Source organism: Neopsephotus bourkii, unplaced genomic scaffold (assembly GCF_033783945.1).
Source record: "Neopsephotus bourkii isolate Nb327-2 ecotype Australia unplaced genomic scaffold, CSIRO-AGI_Nbou_v1 NB_845, whole genome shotgun sequence".
NCBI classification, from domain to species: Eukaryota; Metazoa; Chordata; class Aves; order Psittaciformes; family Psittacidae; genus Neopsephotus; species Neopsephotus bourkii.
This window is the reverse complement of record NW_026901341.1, coordinates 48,694-65,734: the sequence shown is the minus strand read 5'-3', so window position 1 is coordinate 65,734 and position 17,041 is coordinate 48,694. Positions and strand designations below refer to the sequence as shown.

The window sequence follows — 17,041 nt, the reverse complement described above, 5'->3', positions numbered from 1 at the left end:
GGAGGATGAAGCCCAAGATGCAGTGTAAACAAGTATGATATTACAGCTATTAATTTGTGTTTATAAATAGGCAGATAATGAAGTCAGGATGGCCATGAGTCACAAGGCTTCACTGCTTCCTGGGCTTATGAGCAAAACTGTTCTCAGTGCAAAGCCACGGTTCTATTTTTAAATACAGCTACTGTCCAGAAAGTTATGGCTGAGGTTGTAACCTATCTGTGACTGGGTAAATAAAGGTGACAATGTGACCCAGGGCATAAAGTTTTGGCAGGAGCAAAGTGTTATTCTGTACAAGTCACTCTCCTTGATATTTTCTCAGCTAGCACCAATTTTACTTTTTCTTTTTTAACATGCTTAAATTTATTTTGCCTAATTCCCCCCCAGAAAATCAAGTTTTATGTGTTTAAGCTGTGTGTTTGTATTTTCCTTTTTTCCAGTACATTCCGAATCTGACTTTTGGTTTTAGACTATATTGCCAAAGAAGCAAGGACCTTTGGGATTTGTGTTGGGAGCCTCACGTTTTATTCAGGGAGCTAGTGACCATGAACAGACCACATCTGCCCTACCAGGTGTCTTACGCAGGGCTGGAGCAGCTCGTACATTAGCATGAGTGGCCACTGCAAGGCAACCTGCTGGAGTCCTCAATGCCAGCCTCTGCACTGCAGGGTGTTCTGACAGAGGTAACAGTCTAGGCTATGAAGGGAAGATACCCGGGTTGGTTTGTTATGCAAACTAAAAGGCAACACAGAATGAGAGGGAGGCAGAGCCTCTCCAGAGGTGTGATCTGCACAGGGGGCCATGGGGAAATCCATCTGGAGCTTGTCCTATGCTTTTTGCAAACCAGATTCCCGGCACCTGCAGGGATGTAAGACTTAGTTGCTATCTGTATTCCTATTTTTATTCTATTGTATTATATATTTTAATACTATTTTATTATGCCACTTGTTGGGATTTTCATATTGAAGTCTGGAAAAAGCCCTGCACCATCTTGCCCTCTTACCTTCCCAGTGGCACAGAACAGGATCTCAATGTCCTAGGGCACAAGATGCACAGTCAGGACAGGAGAGGCGAAGTTCATGTGCCACTGCAGAGGAAAAGTCTGCATCATAAAGTTAGTGTTTAAAACACGCAAATGGGAAAGAGATGCTGACAGTTAGACTTTTTTAGCTTCAGAGTCTATAACAATTAATTTTAAACCTTTTTTTTTTTTTTAATAGTTTTAACTTGGTTAATAGGTATCAAAATATCTGAGCAGTGCAGTCATTTTGTGCAACTGTATGAGTTGGAAAACCAAGATATCTTTGCTTTGTTTCTGTAATAGTTTGCAAAATGCTTTCATTATTGAAACAAAAAGGATTTTCTGAATATGTATTTTTGCAGAAGCATCTGCTGTGTGTGAAGTTATTAGACAAAACAAACCATAAATCTTTATTTAGATTGGAAAATATTAAAGACCTGGAAAGTGTTTCAAAACAAAGTAAACAGAAATAAACAGGAAATAAAGGACTGAGTAGCCACAGCATACTAAGGTCAGTTCTCCTTACTTTGGATTTAAACTTTGTGCTTTCCCATTGTGTATTTTTTCCAGGAATTTTATCTTGTGATTTGTTGGTTTTGTTGGTTGTTTTTTTTTTTTTGGTGACTGCTGCTTTTCCTTCCCTGCTTTAATGGAATTGTTCCCTTCTGTCCTTTAGAGAGTTTGAAAAAAAGAAACTTTTATCTCTGCTCCACAGTCGGAGGTGATGATCTCTATGCACAAGTCATAAATTGTGTTTCAGAGTAAGTCAAACCCTGGTTTGTTTACTGTCTTTTCAATTATTTTAATTCAGCCTGATCTTTGGCTTGGCTGAGGATGCTTTGCAGATCCATGGGATAAAGGAATTGGAAAGCTTACCTAACAGTATGTTGAGGCAAGGCAGCCCCCCATCTCAGAATCAGCATACTCCATTCAAAACTCTTCCAGTAATTCCATCTCTGTCTAGAAATAATGGCATTTTACATGGGCCTTTTTAGCACCTATTCCCTAAAAGCCTCCTCATTTCACTCAGCACCTAAGAGCCTTTGCAGATTTTGACTGCATGCACACAGTCCCCAGACCTGTCCCAAAAAGAGAAACGCATTGAAAGATCACAGTTGTTTCTCTTAGATTAATTCTCAGCATTCATTAATCTAAGAGATCATATTGCAGCCTTTCAATACTTAAAAAGGGTTTGTGAGAGACATGGAGAGACTTTTTGCTATGGGCTGTAATGACAGGACAAGGGTAATGATTTTAAACTGAAAGATGATAGACTTAGATTCAACATAAAAAATGAAGATGGTGAAGCACTAGCACAGGTTGCCCAGAGAAGCTGTGGCTACCCCATCCCTGGCAGTGTTCAAGGCCAGGTTGGATGGGGCTTAGAGCAACCTGGTCTAGTGGAAGGTGTCCTTGCCCATGCCAGAACTAGATGATCTTCAAAGGTCCTTTCCAACCCAAACCTTTCTATGATTTTATGTTCTTTAAAGCTTGCTGCCAACCCAAACCATTCTGTGAATCTAATACCACTGAACAAGGGTGAATGTTTAGTCTGCAAAACGACTTGCTAGTGTCATATGATCCCTGAATACAGTGCATGTTCTGAGCCTCCAGGGTACTAAAACTCTGGTTTATTTTAACAATGTTAAAAAATGGTTCACTTTTTAAGGGGATAACTATTTGTGGATTAAGACTTTGAAAGGAAACAGCAGAAATAATGATAGCTGTATCTTGTTCTGGAAGAGAGCTAGGAAAACCTACAGGCTTATCATTAATGCTAAAAGAGATGATTTTCCAACCCTAACTATTCCATGATCTGTGATTCCTGCACTCTCATTTTACTCTTCATGCTAAGACATTTATTTGTACTTAAAAATATGAAAGTTTTGTAATACAATGCATAACTGGTCATAATTCAACACTAGCAGATTCTAAAGGCAAATACTTTTCCACTGTGGAAGTAGGTGGGTGCTATTTATGGAGAAGCACGCCCCTCTGCAACACAGTCTCAGCTCAAGACAATCGTTAACAAAATTGGTAGCAGCCTCTGACTGCCTCCCTGCAGATCCAAATCTGCAGGAGTTTATGCAGCACAGAGCAATGCAAGGTACAACACAAAGATGCTTTCTGCCTGAATGATCTTCTAGAGCAACTAATGCAACTTAAGTCTTCCAAGTGACTGACGGTTGCACCTCAAAACTCAGCCTGGGACTGCAGCACAGCAATTTCTCACTGGGAGCCTTCCCTATCAATTACTTTAATCATTATTTCACCTGACTTCTCCACAGGGTAAGGTCCTAAGAGGAAGAGCTGCAAGTCAGAATGGAGAGTTATTCCTTTAGCAGTTGTTTTCCAGTGACATGCAGCTTCCCTAGGTCATGAACAGTGGCTGAGCTTTGTGGTTGCAATCTTGCCAACAGAGCTGCCGGCACTGATAAAAGAGCCCTGCACGTTTTAATTAATCAGACTTTTGCTGTCTGTGGCCTGTCTGTAGCCTTATCTCCGCAGCCCTTGCACACAGGCTTGGGCCAGTACGCTCTGGCATGCTTTGACTTCTTTTGGACTCACAGTAGAGAGCAGCTGGGGGAATATTCATCTCTTTTCTGTGATTCACAGAAAAAGGCACTCACACCAACCAACAGGCTAGCTTTGATATCTCACTACCTCACATTGCTTACAGTCTAGATTTTGCAGCTTTTATTTTCTTACTATTAGTCCTGGTACTTTTTTTTTGTGAGAAAACCTGCCCATACTCCAATAGATTTTGTACTGTTTCACAAGCTTATCTATCCATTGCATGTCTGGGGTGAACCTGATAAACCAGTTTCTGCTGCTGTTAACTAATGCTACACATTGTTCAGCTGTACAGCATGTCTTTTATCAGTAATCTTGCATTTTCATAGTGGTTGCTCCTAATTTTTAAAGCTTTGAGTAAAATGTGAACTTGTGAACAGCTTCATGGGGAGACAGACTGTGGAGAACTGTCAGACTCAGCTGGAGGAACAATATAGTTGCAAGTAAATCTGGGTTTGTAAAACAAGGGATGTTGTCATCTTTAAAGTTACATATGCCTGTATGTATCTTCAGAAGTTTGGAGATGGGAGTTCGTACTTCCTTCCAGCAAGAGGAATTAAGAGTCAGAATTGCTTAAAAAGCTTTCTTGTTTTGTATCTTCCTAGCCTTAAAAAAAAGGAAAAGTCTCATCTTGGACATTTTCAATGCTGTGTGCAGAATAGGCACATTCTGCTTACAAGAGCTATTGGCTGAGCATGACTGAGACAGCCAAGAATACAGATTAGGTGTAAAGTAACTGATACGTTCTCCTGTTTCCTACAGGAGTCCTCTTTGAGGTGCTTTCTGATAGCTGTCCGTGTTTGAAACCTCAAGTGATAAATACGTCTCTGAGATGTGTTTTTTTATAATTCCATTGTTGCAGCAAGCAGTTCCCTGGCAGCTAAAGAGGATTTCACTTCTAGCTGCTGCTATCTTCACTTGTGCCAAGACAGCTCTAACATTCACCCAACCTGGCTTTGAATTGTTTCAGCCCACGGATGCAACACCTAATTAAAAACAATAATATCAATAACAAAACAAATACACAAACCAAACAAACCAACACCCAAACCAAACACCCCCCTACGTGAAAGCTCAGTGAAAGGTTAAACAAGGACCTGAGAGAGTACAAAGGGCAGGTGGGAGTGCAAGAGGAGGCATGGTAGAGCCCAAATGCTGCAGCCAGATGTCCGACTGGCTTTAGGCCATGGACACCTTTAGCTCCTCCTCAAACTGCGTTTTGGTTACAAGAAAGAAATTGTCTCCCTGAGTATGGTTGCATTCCCAGAAACAACAGTGTCTTAAACCATGGGTTACCACAGGAGAATTGATACCTATTTAATAAGTATAAAAAGGAAGAAATATCAGTCACACAGAGGAATCTGTACTTGTAAAGAATATAATGTCGATAACTAAAACTTAAAACATGTTTCTTTGTCACTGTAAGTATGTGCAGCAGATGGAGGAGAAACATATGATAGGAGAAGCTAAGTTTTTCCTGTATTGGATTTGAGGTCTCCCACTTACTTTCTCCACATAAGTGTATTCAGTATACGCACACTTCAAGTAACATTGAGCATGGAAGTAGAAAGCTCCAATGGACAATACAAAGTGTCATATTTCTTTGTTGGGCCCTTTGGTGTTCACATGGATACTGGCAGCACCATTGCCCTCCCCCTGGGGAAAGACTGGGTACCACCACACTGAAGCCCCACATTCTTACTGGCCCTGACCTGCGGAGTCCAAAGGATGCACTTGCATCACTACTATTGTTATCTGGCAGAGCATAAAATTCAGCCTCACATTTTATTTAAAGCACAAACATGACCTTTGAAATGGGATTTTGAACCGGAGTCAAACATCCTGCTGTCATAGGAAATCCCATCTCTCCTTATCTTAGGGCAGGCGTTCCTTCTGTTGTTGAGATGGGCAAAAAGAAAAAAAAAAAAAAATAATCAACATTATCTGTGTCATATTCGGCAATCACCACTGTTTCTCATTAGCTGACCACCCTCGTCTCTGACAGAGTGAAATGGGTGCTGCTGGCAAAAGGAGCATGGGAAGTCTTCAGCACAGTTTCAGAAACAACAAGATTTCAGAGACAACACCACACCACCACCATTTGTGCCAGAATACAAGAGAATGGCTTGTAATTGGCATGCAGACAGAGCCAGGAGTTCCCAGAACACCACATACACAGTAATTGAACAAAAAGTTATGTATATAACCTACTATATAACTTAAGTTACACATACACATGATACTATATAACTTGATTTGGTTATGTAAAAAAAAAAACAAGGAAGATTCATATTAGATACTGGTTTTTGCTGTGGTAAGCCTAGGTTTAATGACTTTGGCTAGTTGAAAGGTGGTGTTTTGATGGTGTGGTACTTCAGTTCTTTATTTAGGTCTTTCACAATTAAACTTCATTTATACACGTTTCATTTGAAAAACTGTAAATCAACTTAGATCAAAAAACCAAATCATGCTCAGGCACCCTCACAGCTAGATTATAATATCTCTCATTCCTAATCCAAATCTAATATCTGCAATATTGTATTAGCACCTGGGTTTGGGTTTTTTCTGGATCTGTTTGTTTTTTTGGTTGGTTTTTTTTTTTCTTTTTTCTTTTTTTGATGCTTTTATCCACCCTTCTGGTTTGCGGTTGCATTTGCTACCAGCATATCTAGGCCTTGTATTAGGCAATAACCTCCCCCAAACAAAGAGAAATCTGAGCTACTGCAGATCTAGAGTAGCATTGCTCTCCTCCTTCTACACCTTTTGCTTACCTTCAAGGCTTCCCTACTGTAAGTGTTTAAGAAGTTTTGAACACAGCCTTATATTCTTGCTTAATCTGTAATGCGTTTCTGTGCTCCCTGAAGGTTAACTTGTCCACAGATAAAAATATATGATACTGTATTACATGGTATATGAAAGAGAAAATGTCATTGCATAACAGGCCTTTTTCTAATAATCCTTTCTCATCATTCTCTATGAGACTGAGAGGCTTTTGCCAAGCTAACAGCAGTTCTGCTGTCTTGCAATTTTTATTCTTGCTTGATACCTTCCAGTCTCTTTGTATTTCTTTCCTTGGTGCCTGTAAATTCCAGATCTCTCATTAGATAATGATACAGCAATTCTCTCAGTGCCAGGGAAATGGTCAGAAGTGTATTTTCAAGAATCAGGGATTTTATAGAAAGATTAAAAAAGAGCTAATGAGATACTGCCTGCCTAATGCTGTGCATTCATTTACATATTTTTACCAGCTATTCTTATTCACAGTAATCCATCAGAGCTGAAACAACTGCAGAAAAATCAAGTGCAGTAAACCAAGGAGCACAATTCATCTGAACACACACAGCTTTCCTCAGCTGTGAGAGCTAGTGTCAATATAACCACTTCATTGGAAGTGATAATGCGAACTCTGAAGGAGGAAGAAGCACATCTATAATTAAATGTTCACTTTCTAAATACTTATAGTATGAATGAAGCTTGATTTACAGGTTGAATGTATAATTCTGGCAACTGAAGGAAATATTACATTGGCTACAGAAATGGACATAAAACCTCAAAGGCATTTCCTAGTGCCTTTTTAGTGTAGGTTTGCTAGTGTATTCTATAGATTAGCCTCAACCACTTGCTTCCAGCACTTGGGCAGGTATTCTTGTCATTTACAAAACAACAAGCTGAGGAAGTCCCACCAGGCTTCACATCTCAACTACTATAGCCTTAAGGCTACTTTGATATTCCACCTATGGCACAAATTACCTCCAACCCTCTCTGCTTCATACCCTACATCATGGCTGGGAGCAAGGTCCAGTTTTAAAACAGCTTCCACAGTGTCTAGGGAGGCTGCATGCACCAGTCTTTTAGCTTTCACTTCTGCTCAGCAACTTCATCCACAACAGTATCATTGCCAGAACAAAGCAGTCTGCCAGACAGTACTGGCTAAGTACTAGTAATTCTTAGTAAATTACTATGGTGGAAAGGGGAAAACATGCTTTCCAACACATGCTCACATTGTTTAAACAGTTTGTGTTTGTACACTGGAAACAGATCTTGCAGCTTTGTGTTTCTAGATTTCTTTGTGACTTTTGCAAAGAGCAACTCAATTCCGCTCAGGTTGTATGATAGAAAACCTCATTTCCTTTGCTTTTATTTTGTTGCATTGTAAACAATGAAAGCAGACCATCAATCTTAACTTTTTGGGCAGATATCTGAAACTCTTCTGAGTTTTATAAACTCATTTATGTGCTCTAATTACTCTACAGTTTAATATTATCTCAAGGAGTAGCTGAGACTTGCCTGGTGTGTCATGGCAAAGTAAGACCTTATCTGATCCAACCATATTGAAGCAACTCCTTAAGGAGGAGGAAAGTAAAAAAGGACACTGGCAAACTTAATTAAATGTAGACTTTTTTCAGCTTAAGCCAAGACATAAAAGTATCTTCCATCCCACCCTTTTCCTACTTGCTGTGCACTGAGCACAAGCTTAGTCATCATTCTTAATTAGCAGGTTTTGGTTTATTCAGCAAGACCAAGGAGTGCAATGGAATTATTTACAGGAATTAAGCTATTAAAATTTGTATTTCAGTGAAAGGCTTAAGAGCAAAGCAAGACAGGGATCTCGCAGGTTGAGACAGAGTAGAGATCAGAAGACTTGGCTCTGCCCTTGTGATGCAATCCTGGTAACATTAATGGTTTAGAGAAAGGAATCATGCAGGTAACCAAAATGTCTTCCCTTTGAAAAGCCTTATCAATTACAGATTGAAGAACATCATCTCTGATTCTGACAAACTCAGTTACCTTTAAAGAAAAAATTAGTCCTTGAAAGTTGCCATGACCAATTAATGCTGCACAGAATCAGCTGTTTCTCTTAATGCAGCACAAAAATTCATATTAACATTCTTTCCAAATGAATATAGACTATTTTAAGATACCTGAAGAATTTAAAAATGATTTGACCAAATTTCAGCTTTTAGCTGAAATCAACCACATAAATTTACGAGGGGAGAGAATTCTCTAAGCATTTCAATTGAACTCATTACATTAGCTTCTGTTAGTGAAGACGCAGGAAGATGTACATCATAAAGAGAACGAACGCATGAGTATTTCTTACATCCATTTAGGGTCTGAATTGCAATTTTTAGCTATAATAAATTATTGTAGGAAATGCACTAATAGTTTTGACTAGATAAAGGCATTTTTTGAAATAAACAGTAGAGCCGAAAAAGACCAAGTCTTATACCAGTAGGTTTTATCAAAAAAATAATGGTACAATTTTATAAAATGATTGGTACCATATTACATTTTTGTAAAAATTTAACACACTGCAGCATGTTTGAAAGTGTTCCGTTCCATCCCAGCTTTACAACAAATTACTTGAGCTAATAAATCTTAAAAAACAGTCAAGAGAAAATCAGTAGGCAATTACTTTTCTAAATAGTAAAGTTCCTTCTTCCCTTTCCTTCAGCTCACTGCTGGGTACACCTGTAGGAGTGATGGCTTCTAATGTTTACTTAATTACTAAGGGTTTGTAACTAGAGTAGCTCACATCCGTGTTTAACAAGATCCTCATTTTCCAACAAGCACTTTTCACCAGCACTCCTTCCTCCTTACCCAGAGGAATTCCTCTTATTCTTTGGGCTTCAAAATAAATTGCTTTCAGCTTTTGCTTTTACTGCATACCTTCCCCTACCATTTTTCCTTTAAGCAGGGTACTGTCATGTTGCAACGCTTACATAAAGACCTCAGCAATTCTGATATATTACATACTTTTCTAGTACAAACCATCTGATATTAACATTCATTTTCCCTATAACATCCAGGGCTGTATCACAGATTACTTATGTCTGGATTTGCAGGGGATGAATTAATGGAAAATAGCTCTCCATTTAAAGACGGGTGGAAGGAAAACATAAAGCTGTACCTGTAAAGCTCTACTTGTAACTGTGCTAACTCCCAGTACAAGACAGGGTAAGTGGTTTCCCTGCATACTCAGACTGCAGCTTCTTTGTTAGCTGCCACAAGTTGTATAAAGCAGAAGCAAGTTACTTACCAAACTATTAATGCAAGTTTATTGTAAAAGGACAGGTCATATTCTCACAACTCTAACTCTGCTACAAAACAGAGAATAAGCTCCCTCAAAAATGCAGAGAAAAATAGTTTCCCTTTATTTGCTAATGCTTTGTTGGGTGAATTCCAGTGGGATACTATTTTTATCATAAAATCAGGTCTCATAAAGGCCAGAAGTTCCAAACACAATACTACCTTTTAGTGCAGCAGATCTCCCTGGGGTCTTCACCCAATGGTCTCAGGTACGCTGAAACAGACAAATACCATGCTTAAATTTTGCCTGCAGCTTCAGAACTCCAGTGCGGGCATCCCCACATCGGGTTGCCTTCGTGCCATTGCTATGAAGCCATGTTTTTAGCTATACCATGAATGACAGCTCTCTTGCCTATGGAGCTGGGCTCATGGGCAACCGGACCCGTGTAGAGAAAGAGGCAGATCCTGCATGACAGCAGGGGGCCTTCCTGCGAGCCCCAGCCCAGGTCCGTGGGGACCCGGGGCACAGCCCACTGGCAGGGCTGGAACACTGCACAGGGCCTCAGGAAAATGCACGTGGAGAGAGACGGCCACCATCAAATCCACTAAAGAGACTAATGCCTTTCAAGACAGGCATGCCGGCCTCCCCCTTCATACCACAAAAAAATCCATTGCATCCGTGACGCCATGAACTCGCAGCCTGCCTAAGACACTGAGACTCAAGGGTAACGCAAGAAAACAGGGCTGCCTGTCCCCAGCGCAGCCCTCCCGCTCCTAGGCTGGGTACTAGGGCCCCAGTTTGAGGTAAGGCATCGTCCAGGGTGAAAAGGTGGTAATGGAAGCTCACCTCATCTCAGCAAGGCCTCTACCCAGCTCGGCCCATGCGTGTACACTGGGGTGATGCGGCGGCATCAGGGGTTGGTTGATGCTTGCCCCTGAGGAGACCCGAAAAGGTCGGTTTGCCCCGTGGTACCGACAGGGTACTGAGGCAGCTGGCCCAAACTCCTCGCAGGCGGTACGGCGGGGAGGGTGCTAGGTATGTTGCTATGAGGGGAACTACTGGAGCCTAGCACTCAGGAGATGAATAAGACTGCGAGCAAGCAGCGACAACCCAAGACCCCCATCCCCTCAGCGCCCCCCCCCAGCTCCCTTCGCGCACCGCGCCTTTCCATAGCCCCGCCCCCACGTTAACCACGCCCCCTCTGCCCCTTCCTCAGCCCCCGCCCGTACCCCGTCCCTGGGCTTTCGAGGAAAAGCCCCGCCCTTCCTGCTCTCTTCCTATTGGCTGCGGCGGGGAAGGCGGGGATAAGCCCCGGGTTGGGACTCGCAGCCTGGGGGAGGTTACGTGAGGCCACTTCCTCCGCCCCGCCCCTCCTCGGAGCGGCTGGGGGCAGCTGGAACCGGTTGCGAGCGCACCGACCCCTCCTCCGCGCTGTCAGGCGGCCCTGGGCAGTGGCCGCGGACCCCGGCCGCGGGAGGAGGGGCTGGGAGCCCGGGCGGTGCCTCCCGCAGTCCCGCACGAACGGGTTGGGAGCCGGGAGCGGCGCGTGGACAGGTCAGTCCGTGCCGCCGAGCCGGGTGTCGCGGAGGGGCTGTGTGGTGACAGGGAACGGTTGGTCGGTGTTTGCTGCTGAGGAGGTCTGGAGGGGTTAAGGGGCTGTGGGTTCGCGCCGCGGGGTGGGCAGGGCAGGGCGCCGGAGGGAGCGGTGCCACGCTCCTCGGGTGTCGCTTGGTGTGTGGTGACTGGAGGGCAGGGATGGCGCTCGGCTGTGAGGGCAGCCGCGGGAAGGGCGTGTGGCTTCCTGAGGGGGGTGGCCGAGGCGGGGAGCGAGAGGCCGCGCTGCCCGGGGGCGCCCGAGGTGCGGCGGGAGCATCGTGCTGCTGGCGCTGCGGTGGAACCGGCACCCGGTGAGCGTGGCTTGGCAGGCTGCCGGCCGCTCTGTTTATTTACGTCCCCGCCGAAAGCTCTTTCTCGGGGCGGTCCCGCGGCTGCTGCATTATGTAAGCGGCCGCGAGGCTGGGACGGGGCGGGCCTGGGGATGCGGCGCGCCGCCTCCCTTCCAGCAGCCGGCCGCTGTGCGGGGCGTGCGGCACGGCAGCCTGCAGCGGTGGGCCGGGAGCAGTCAGTAAGTCCCCGTCAGGCCGGCGGGGAGCGGCTGGCGGACACCCTGCGGCACCGGTCGAGTCCGCTTGGGGTGTGTGCGCTGATCCGCTCTGCGCTTTGTCTCCGCTTTGGACTGAAAGGAACACTCCAGCAATGCTTGCGGCTTGCGCTGTAGTATGCTTGGTGTCACGAGACTAATAATGTTAGATTAACTTCATTACTTGCTTCCTAACCAGGCTGCTGCAAGAGGCACAGATTCATTTCTGTATTGTTTCTTCCTTTTCCTTTTCAATCGATAGCATGTCTTGCAGGGTGCTTGTGTTTTGATTCATTAAAGCATGTGGTGTTAGGTGGAGTTTAGCCTTCGAAGTATTTAAAATGTTAATGGCAGAGTGTAATAGTTAAGTGAAATAATTTTTTATCATAAGAGATACTTTTCCTTATAGTATTTCATATGTGTTCTAGCACTGTTGCCTGTAAAATAACTGTAGAAAATAATAAAAAAAAATAATCAGGGGAGTACCATGTGTCTTGAATAGAAGCTACTAAACTGCCATAAAAATTAATCTCTTAGTAAAGCAGGTTGCTCCTCAATAAAATGGATACAGGCTCTGAAAACACTTTAAAAAAGTTGTTTGTTGCTGTGGTGAATACTGAGAGCTGTGGGGAGCATTTTAATCTTACTTGTCCATGTCATTCCTAAGTGAAGAATATTAATGTGATCATAAAGAGCTTAATTGCTACCTTGTTAAAGATCTTGTCAGCCACGTGTTAATAATGAACAACACCTCAGCGAAGAGAAATCAAACTGATGCTGGTCTGGTTTACTTTAAGAACTTTGTCTGCAAAGCTGCTATGACATAGCTAAGGCAGAAGAGTCTGCTACATGGACAGGTATTTAAAACATGCTGAAACCCATTAAGGTCTTGTTACTTAAAACAAAGCAAAGGCATTATAGGCAAACATAGTATGTCAGGTAGGGTTCTTGTGCTTGATTACCAGGGCTGGCTTGGCTCTGCAAGTGGGTAGTTAAATTGATACTGAAAATATCATCTTAAAGATATTTTTTGTATGCTAATTTCATGCTGTTTCAGAAATAGTACTTAGGCTTTCATTCTTTCTAAATGTCGGCATAGCCCTATTGGTAAAATTCCTGCCTTTGAATCAGAAGTGTCCAGATCTTACATGCAAGTTTGTTTTCTGTCCAGTATTAATACTGCAATGCAGTATGAGAGCTTCTGACTTTGTGACCGTCCTCTCTCATGCAGTCAAGGTGCGGGGAGGGGAGAAGGAGAAGGAGAGGGCAGGAAGAACTTTCTGGTTGTTTTGAGTGAAAATGAAGGAGTTGATGCTGTAATGCTGTTTCTAAAAATTCTTCACTTGTTGGAGTGAATGTCCTGACAGGCATATCCTCTGACCTTGTTCTAAAATCCAAGTGTTGTCAACTATTGTTACTTAATTTGATTACATACCTAATTTGTTGCTTTAGATGTGGTCTGTAATATTCTGATACCTTATTAGGACCAACCACAAGCAACAGCATCTGTTCCTCATACTACAAGTTTAATTGGATTTGATTAGATGTCATTTAAATATTAAAGGTATAGTCTGAAGTAGTATTTCTATGCTCTAGGGTAATTCTGTGAGTAAAAATGACAAAACTGAGTCTTAAACCAGCAGTTTTGTGTGGTGAGCCTCATCTCTCTGTTCAGCACAGCCCTAGATCCGATGCATGGTGGTGGATTTTCTATTGCTGCATGTAGTACAGTTTTCAAGAAGGCAGAATATAAGCGCAGTACCTTGTCCTGCAGTGCAGGGTAGTGTTCATATGCAGGCTTCCTGAGGCAGGTTGCAGAGAGCTGTGGTGCCCTTCATTGGCCCCACTCTTGCCAGCATGCACTCTCAGATGTCGAATGACTTGGCTGATACTGTGGCACCTTTTCCCTGCTTCAGGCTGGCACTAGACCTCCTTGGTGTTGATATGTCTCATAAGTCTGCTTTTAAGGTGGAGAATGCCTGCTTAAAATCAGAAAAATAAATCAAAAATAATGCATCCTTCTTGTCCTTACCCTTTTGATCTTTGAGTGCAAAAAATAAATGGGAGTGATATTTTGAAATAATTGAGCTTATGTTTGCTTTTTCCAGTGCCAGTAGTCTGCACTGTGATCTGTGATGAAATGTGTGCTAATGGTATGGAACAGCCTGTTTGTGCACAGATGGTCTTTATTTTTCTGCAGGTAACTAAGCAAAGTCAGTAGTGCAGTGGTTGAAAATATTCTTACAGTAAGAACCAGATGTTTGAAAATATTAAAATGCATTCCAGGAATATCATGGCACCTAGGTACCAAGATGTCTCATTTTAATTGAGAAATGCCATTAAGTACCTATAAAAATGTATATGCTTGGCTATCTTTAAAAAATTCACTCATTAGAAAGATACTTTTATAAGTTGTATTTTACCATCATTGAAAAATCTGTATTATTATCCAGTGATCCTTAATGTTACCCAAGAGAGTTTTGGGTTCATAACCTTACATCAGAAATTCCTATTAATTGTTTATTGGATAGTGTTTTGGGGCTTTTTGAAGGGAGGAAACGTCCCACAGTATGTTTTTGTGTAAGTCTGCTGCCTTCTGGCTTTCTGGTCAGCATGTTGCGAGATGCTGGTTATCCTCAATGGGCTAAGCCCATGCAAAAGGTCATGGTCTCATGATCTGGGTCCTCTAGATTTTTAGGAGCATAAATGAAGTTGTTTACACTCCCATTAGCTGCATCCTAGAAAGGATAAAACTTGAGAAACTTTGGATCCCTTATGTACCAAAAGAGCAGCATTTTGTTTCTCTTTTTTTTGTTGCAAGTTCTGATTAGTTAATGGAAATGTTCCCTGTGGGTACCCTCAATTTAGAAAGCTAGTGTGGAATTTACTGAGGCTTGGTTTGTCTCCCTTCTCTTCCACCATTACATGTTTATGTATATTTTTCCTTCTACTGCTAAGTATAACCAACCATTCTGCAGCCCTTACAGCCAATTCTGTTGATAAAGTCAGCTTTTCATTCAGATCTAGCTCTGTATAGTTGCTTAATTTTGAAAGCCTTCTGTCAATTCAGCAAAAAAGAAAGCTTAAGGCCTTCAGCTGTGTAAGTCTCTGCAGTAGAAAAAAATGATCACATCATACTTCAAGCCTGTCTCAGACAGTCTTTACACCATTGTAAGTCAGATCCTCCAAAACCTGTTTGAGTTGCTATTAAGAATGTCCCTTGTGCTGAGGGAGAGTGTGTCATCTGGCTTTATGAATGCTCTGAATTTCTGAGTCTAAAATTTGTTCAGTGTTTGCAAGCTAGGCTCTTATATTGCAGGATTGTCACAGATTACTTGGTGTATGTTTATCTAAGCCTGAAATACTGAGTATGAGATATGGGACAGCAAGCAGCCAGCACCTCTTAAAATATATTAATACCTCATAAAATATATTGCAGAGGTTAAGGAAATTAAGGTGTGTGTGCGTGTGTGTAAGCAGAAGGGCTTTTGTATACCACCAACCCTGCAAGCCACAAAGTTCAAATTAACTTCGATCTTGGAATTATTAAATTAAGTCTGTGTTCTGGTATATTTTGACTACAGTGAAAAATTGTCTTGCTCATCCATGTTGAACTTTGCTACCTCATTTTAGAGGGGAGCTATGATATTTTTGTGCTGTTTAGTAGTTGATTGTCTTATGCCAGAAGGAGGGTCTGAAATGTCATCTTTCACTTCTTCCAAGTGCTTTTAGGGGACCACAGCAGTTTACCTGCATCTTTTAGAAGTGCCCTTCTAGAATCAGGACCGGAGAACTTGTGTTTAATGTTATTTAGAGAGATACATCAACTCCTGTTCTTGTACTGCTTCAGGTGCCCATGAGAAGGAGGAGGAGATTGTGAAAGGAAAGCTTTATGGGCAATATTAGAACAAAGAGCACATTTTTTCTCTTCTGTTCAACCTGCTGGGTACTGTGCTTAAAATCTTAATTGCTTTTCTTTTGGGTGTATAAAGGCAAGTAAGTGGATTTCTAAAATTGCAGCATTCACAGTTGCTTTTCTTCCTAAGACCATAATGAGAGCTTTGTGTTGTAGCAGGGGAACCAAGACTGTACATGACCTTAGCTACCAGGCTCTTGATCTTGCCCCCGCTCTGGAAGCCTTGCAGGCAGCCTGTGGGTGAGGTTGGTTGATGGGCAGGGTTACCTGAGTCAAGCTTTTAAAGGCAGGTTAGTACAGCCCCAGGACTCAAGAGTGCTGCTTCTGTTCAGTCACCATCTCCTTGGGAAGCCTCCAGAGATTGAAAGGTAAGGGTTTGAGGAGGAGAGGGTGAGTTGAACTGTGACATGGCAGAGGAAAGAACATGTTTCTGTTGGAACAGCAAGGATAAAGGTAAAGAAACACTTTGGGGGTTTTGTTTTGTTGTTTGTTTTTAATGAAGTGCTGATACCATTGTGTGAATGTCTGCCTGGGTGAGACCTCTTTCCCATGAGGAAATGACCTAGATTCACGTGTTCATTTCTTGCTTGCATGTAGTTGCAGTCTGTAAAAGCTGACCAAAAGGAGGAAGAGGGACACAGGATGAGGGGCAATTGTTTGCACCTCAGGTAGCATTTGGGTGTGTGTAGTTGCAGCAGATGTGAATACGGCTTTCATACTTTTGAACCCAAAGTTAGGTTTAAAACGGTTGTTGAACAAGGACTTCTAGTTTGTAAATCTGCTTGATTGGCTTTGTTAACAGTTGCTGATTAGGAAATGTTTAATATTTTCAGTGTAACTCTTCTTAACTTGTTTCAGTTCCCCTAAGTAGACAGTTACGACCCTGTCAAGCTGCCTCATCTTCGCATCCTCCCAAACAGTCCATTTTTACAGATGTGGGGAGTGGAGAGGATTTTATTGTTCTTTGTCAGCTCTTTTGGTGAGGCAAGGCTGAAAATCTGAAGGAAGAAACATAGGATTTAAAAGATTGCCTGACACCTACCGGACAGAGAATTTGAACGAACGCGTAGGATTTCTTAACCATTGCCCTCTGGGAATTAAGTTACTCCCTTTCTTAAGGAACCATCAGTAGCTAGACAGCTAAACTTAGGCTTTTGACTCCTAAATAAAGCATTTTTGTATTGTGTCTTTATAGGTGAAGGTAATACACAATGTATGTTTTTTGTTAATGAATCAAGCTGATCTATTTTCTTTGCAGTGTGCTTCTGCAAGAAAAGATGCTTCATCAAAATGAAGGGTAGTACTTAGACCCTAAACATGGATGTAAATGCAGTACCTGTAGCTGCAGTTCTGCTAGAAAAA

General features: G+C 42.3%; 2 protein-coding genes across 10 annotated transcripts in view; one reads left to right on the top strand and one right to left on the bottom strand.

Moving 5' to 3' along the window:
* The window catches only part of SHLD1 (shieldin complex subunit 1), a 75,781-nt gene extending 65,919 nt beyond the window's left edge, over positions 1 to 9,862 (bottom strand). The window contains exon 1 of the mRNA XM_061356144.1: positions 9,845 to 9,862. The gene's annotated coding sequence lies outside the window, so the exon portion shown is untranslated. The remainder of the gene's footprint in view (positions 1 to 9,844) is intronic.
* Positions 9,863 to 11,041: 1,179 nt separating this feature from the next.
* GPCPD1 (glycerophosphocholine phosphodiesterase 1) overlaps positions 11,042 to 17,041 on the top strand; it is a 43,894-nt gene continuing 37,894 nt past the window's right edge. For 4 of the 9 annotated variants that reach the window (XM_061356154.1, XM_061356153.1, XM_061356152.1 and 1 more), the window contains exon 1: positions 11,647 to 11,748. In XM_061356154.1, the coding sequence (XP_061212138.1) occupies positions 11,662 to 11,748 (87 nt within the window). In that variant the 5' untranslated portion in view covers positions 11,647 to 11,661. Of the gene's footprint in view, positions 11,178 to 11,646; positions 11,749 to 12,443; positions 13,522 to 15,640; positions 15,710 to 15,814; positions 16,048 to 17,041 lie in introns of those variants that run through there. The other 5 variants (XM_061356158.1, XM_061356159.1, XM_061356161.1 and 2 more) reach the window with 5 other exon arrangements.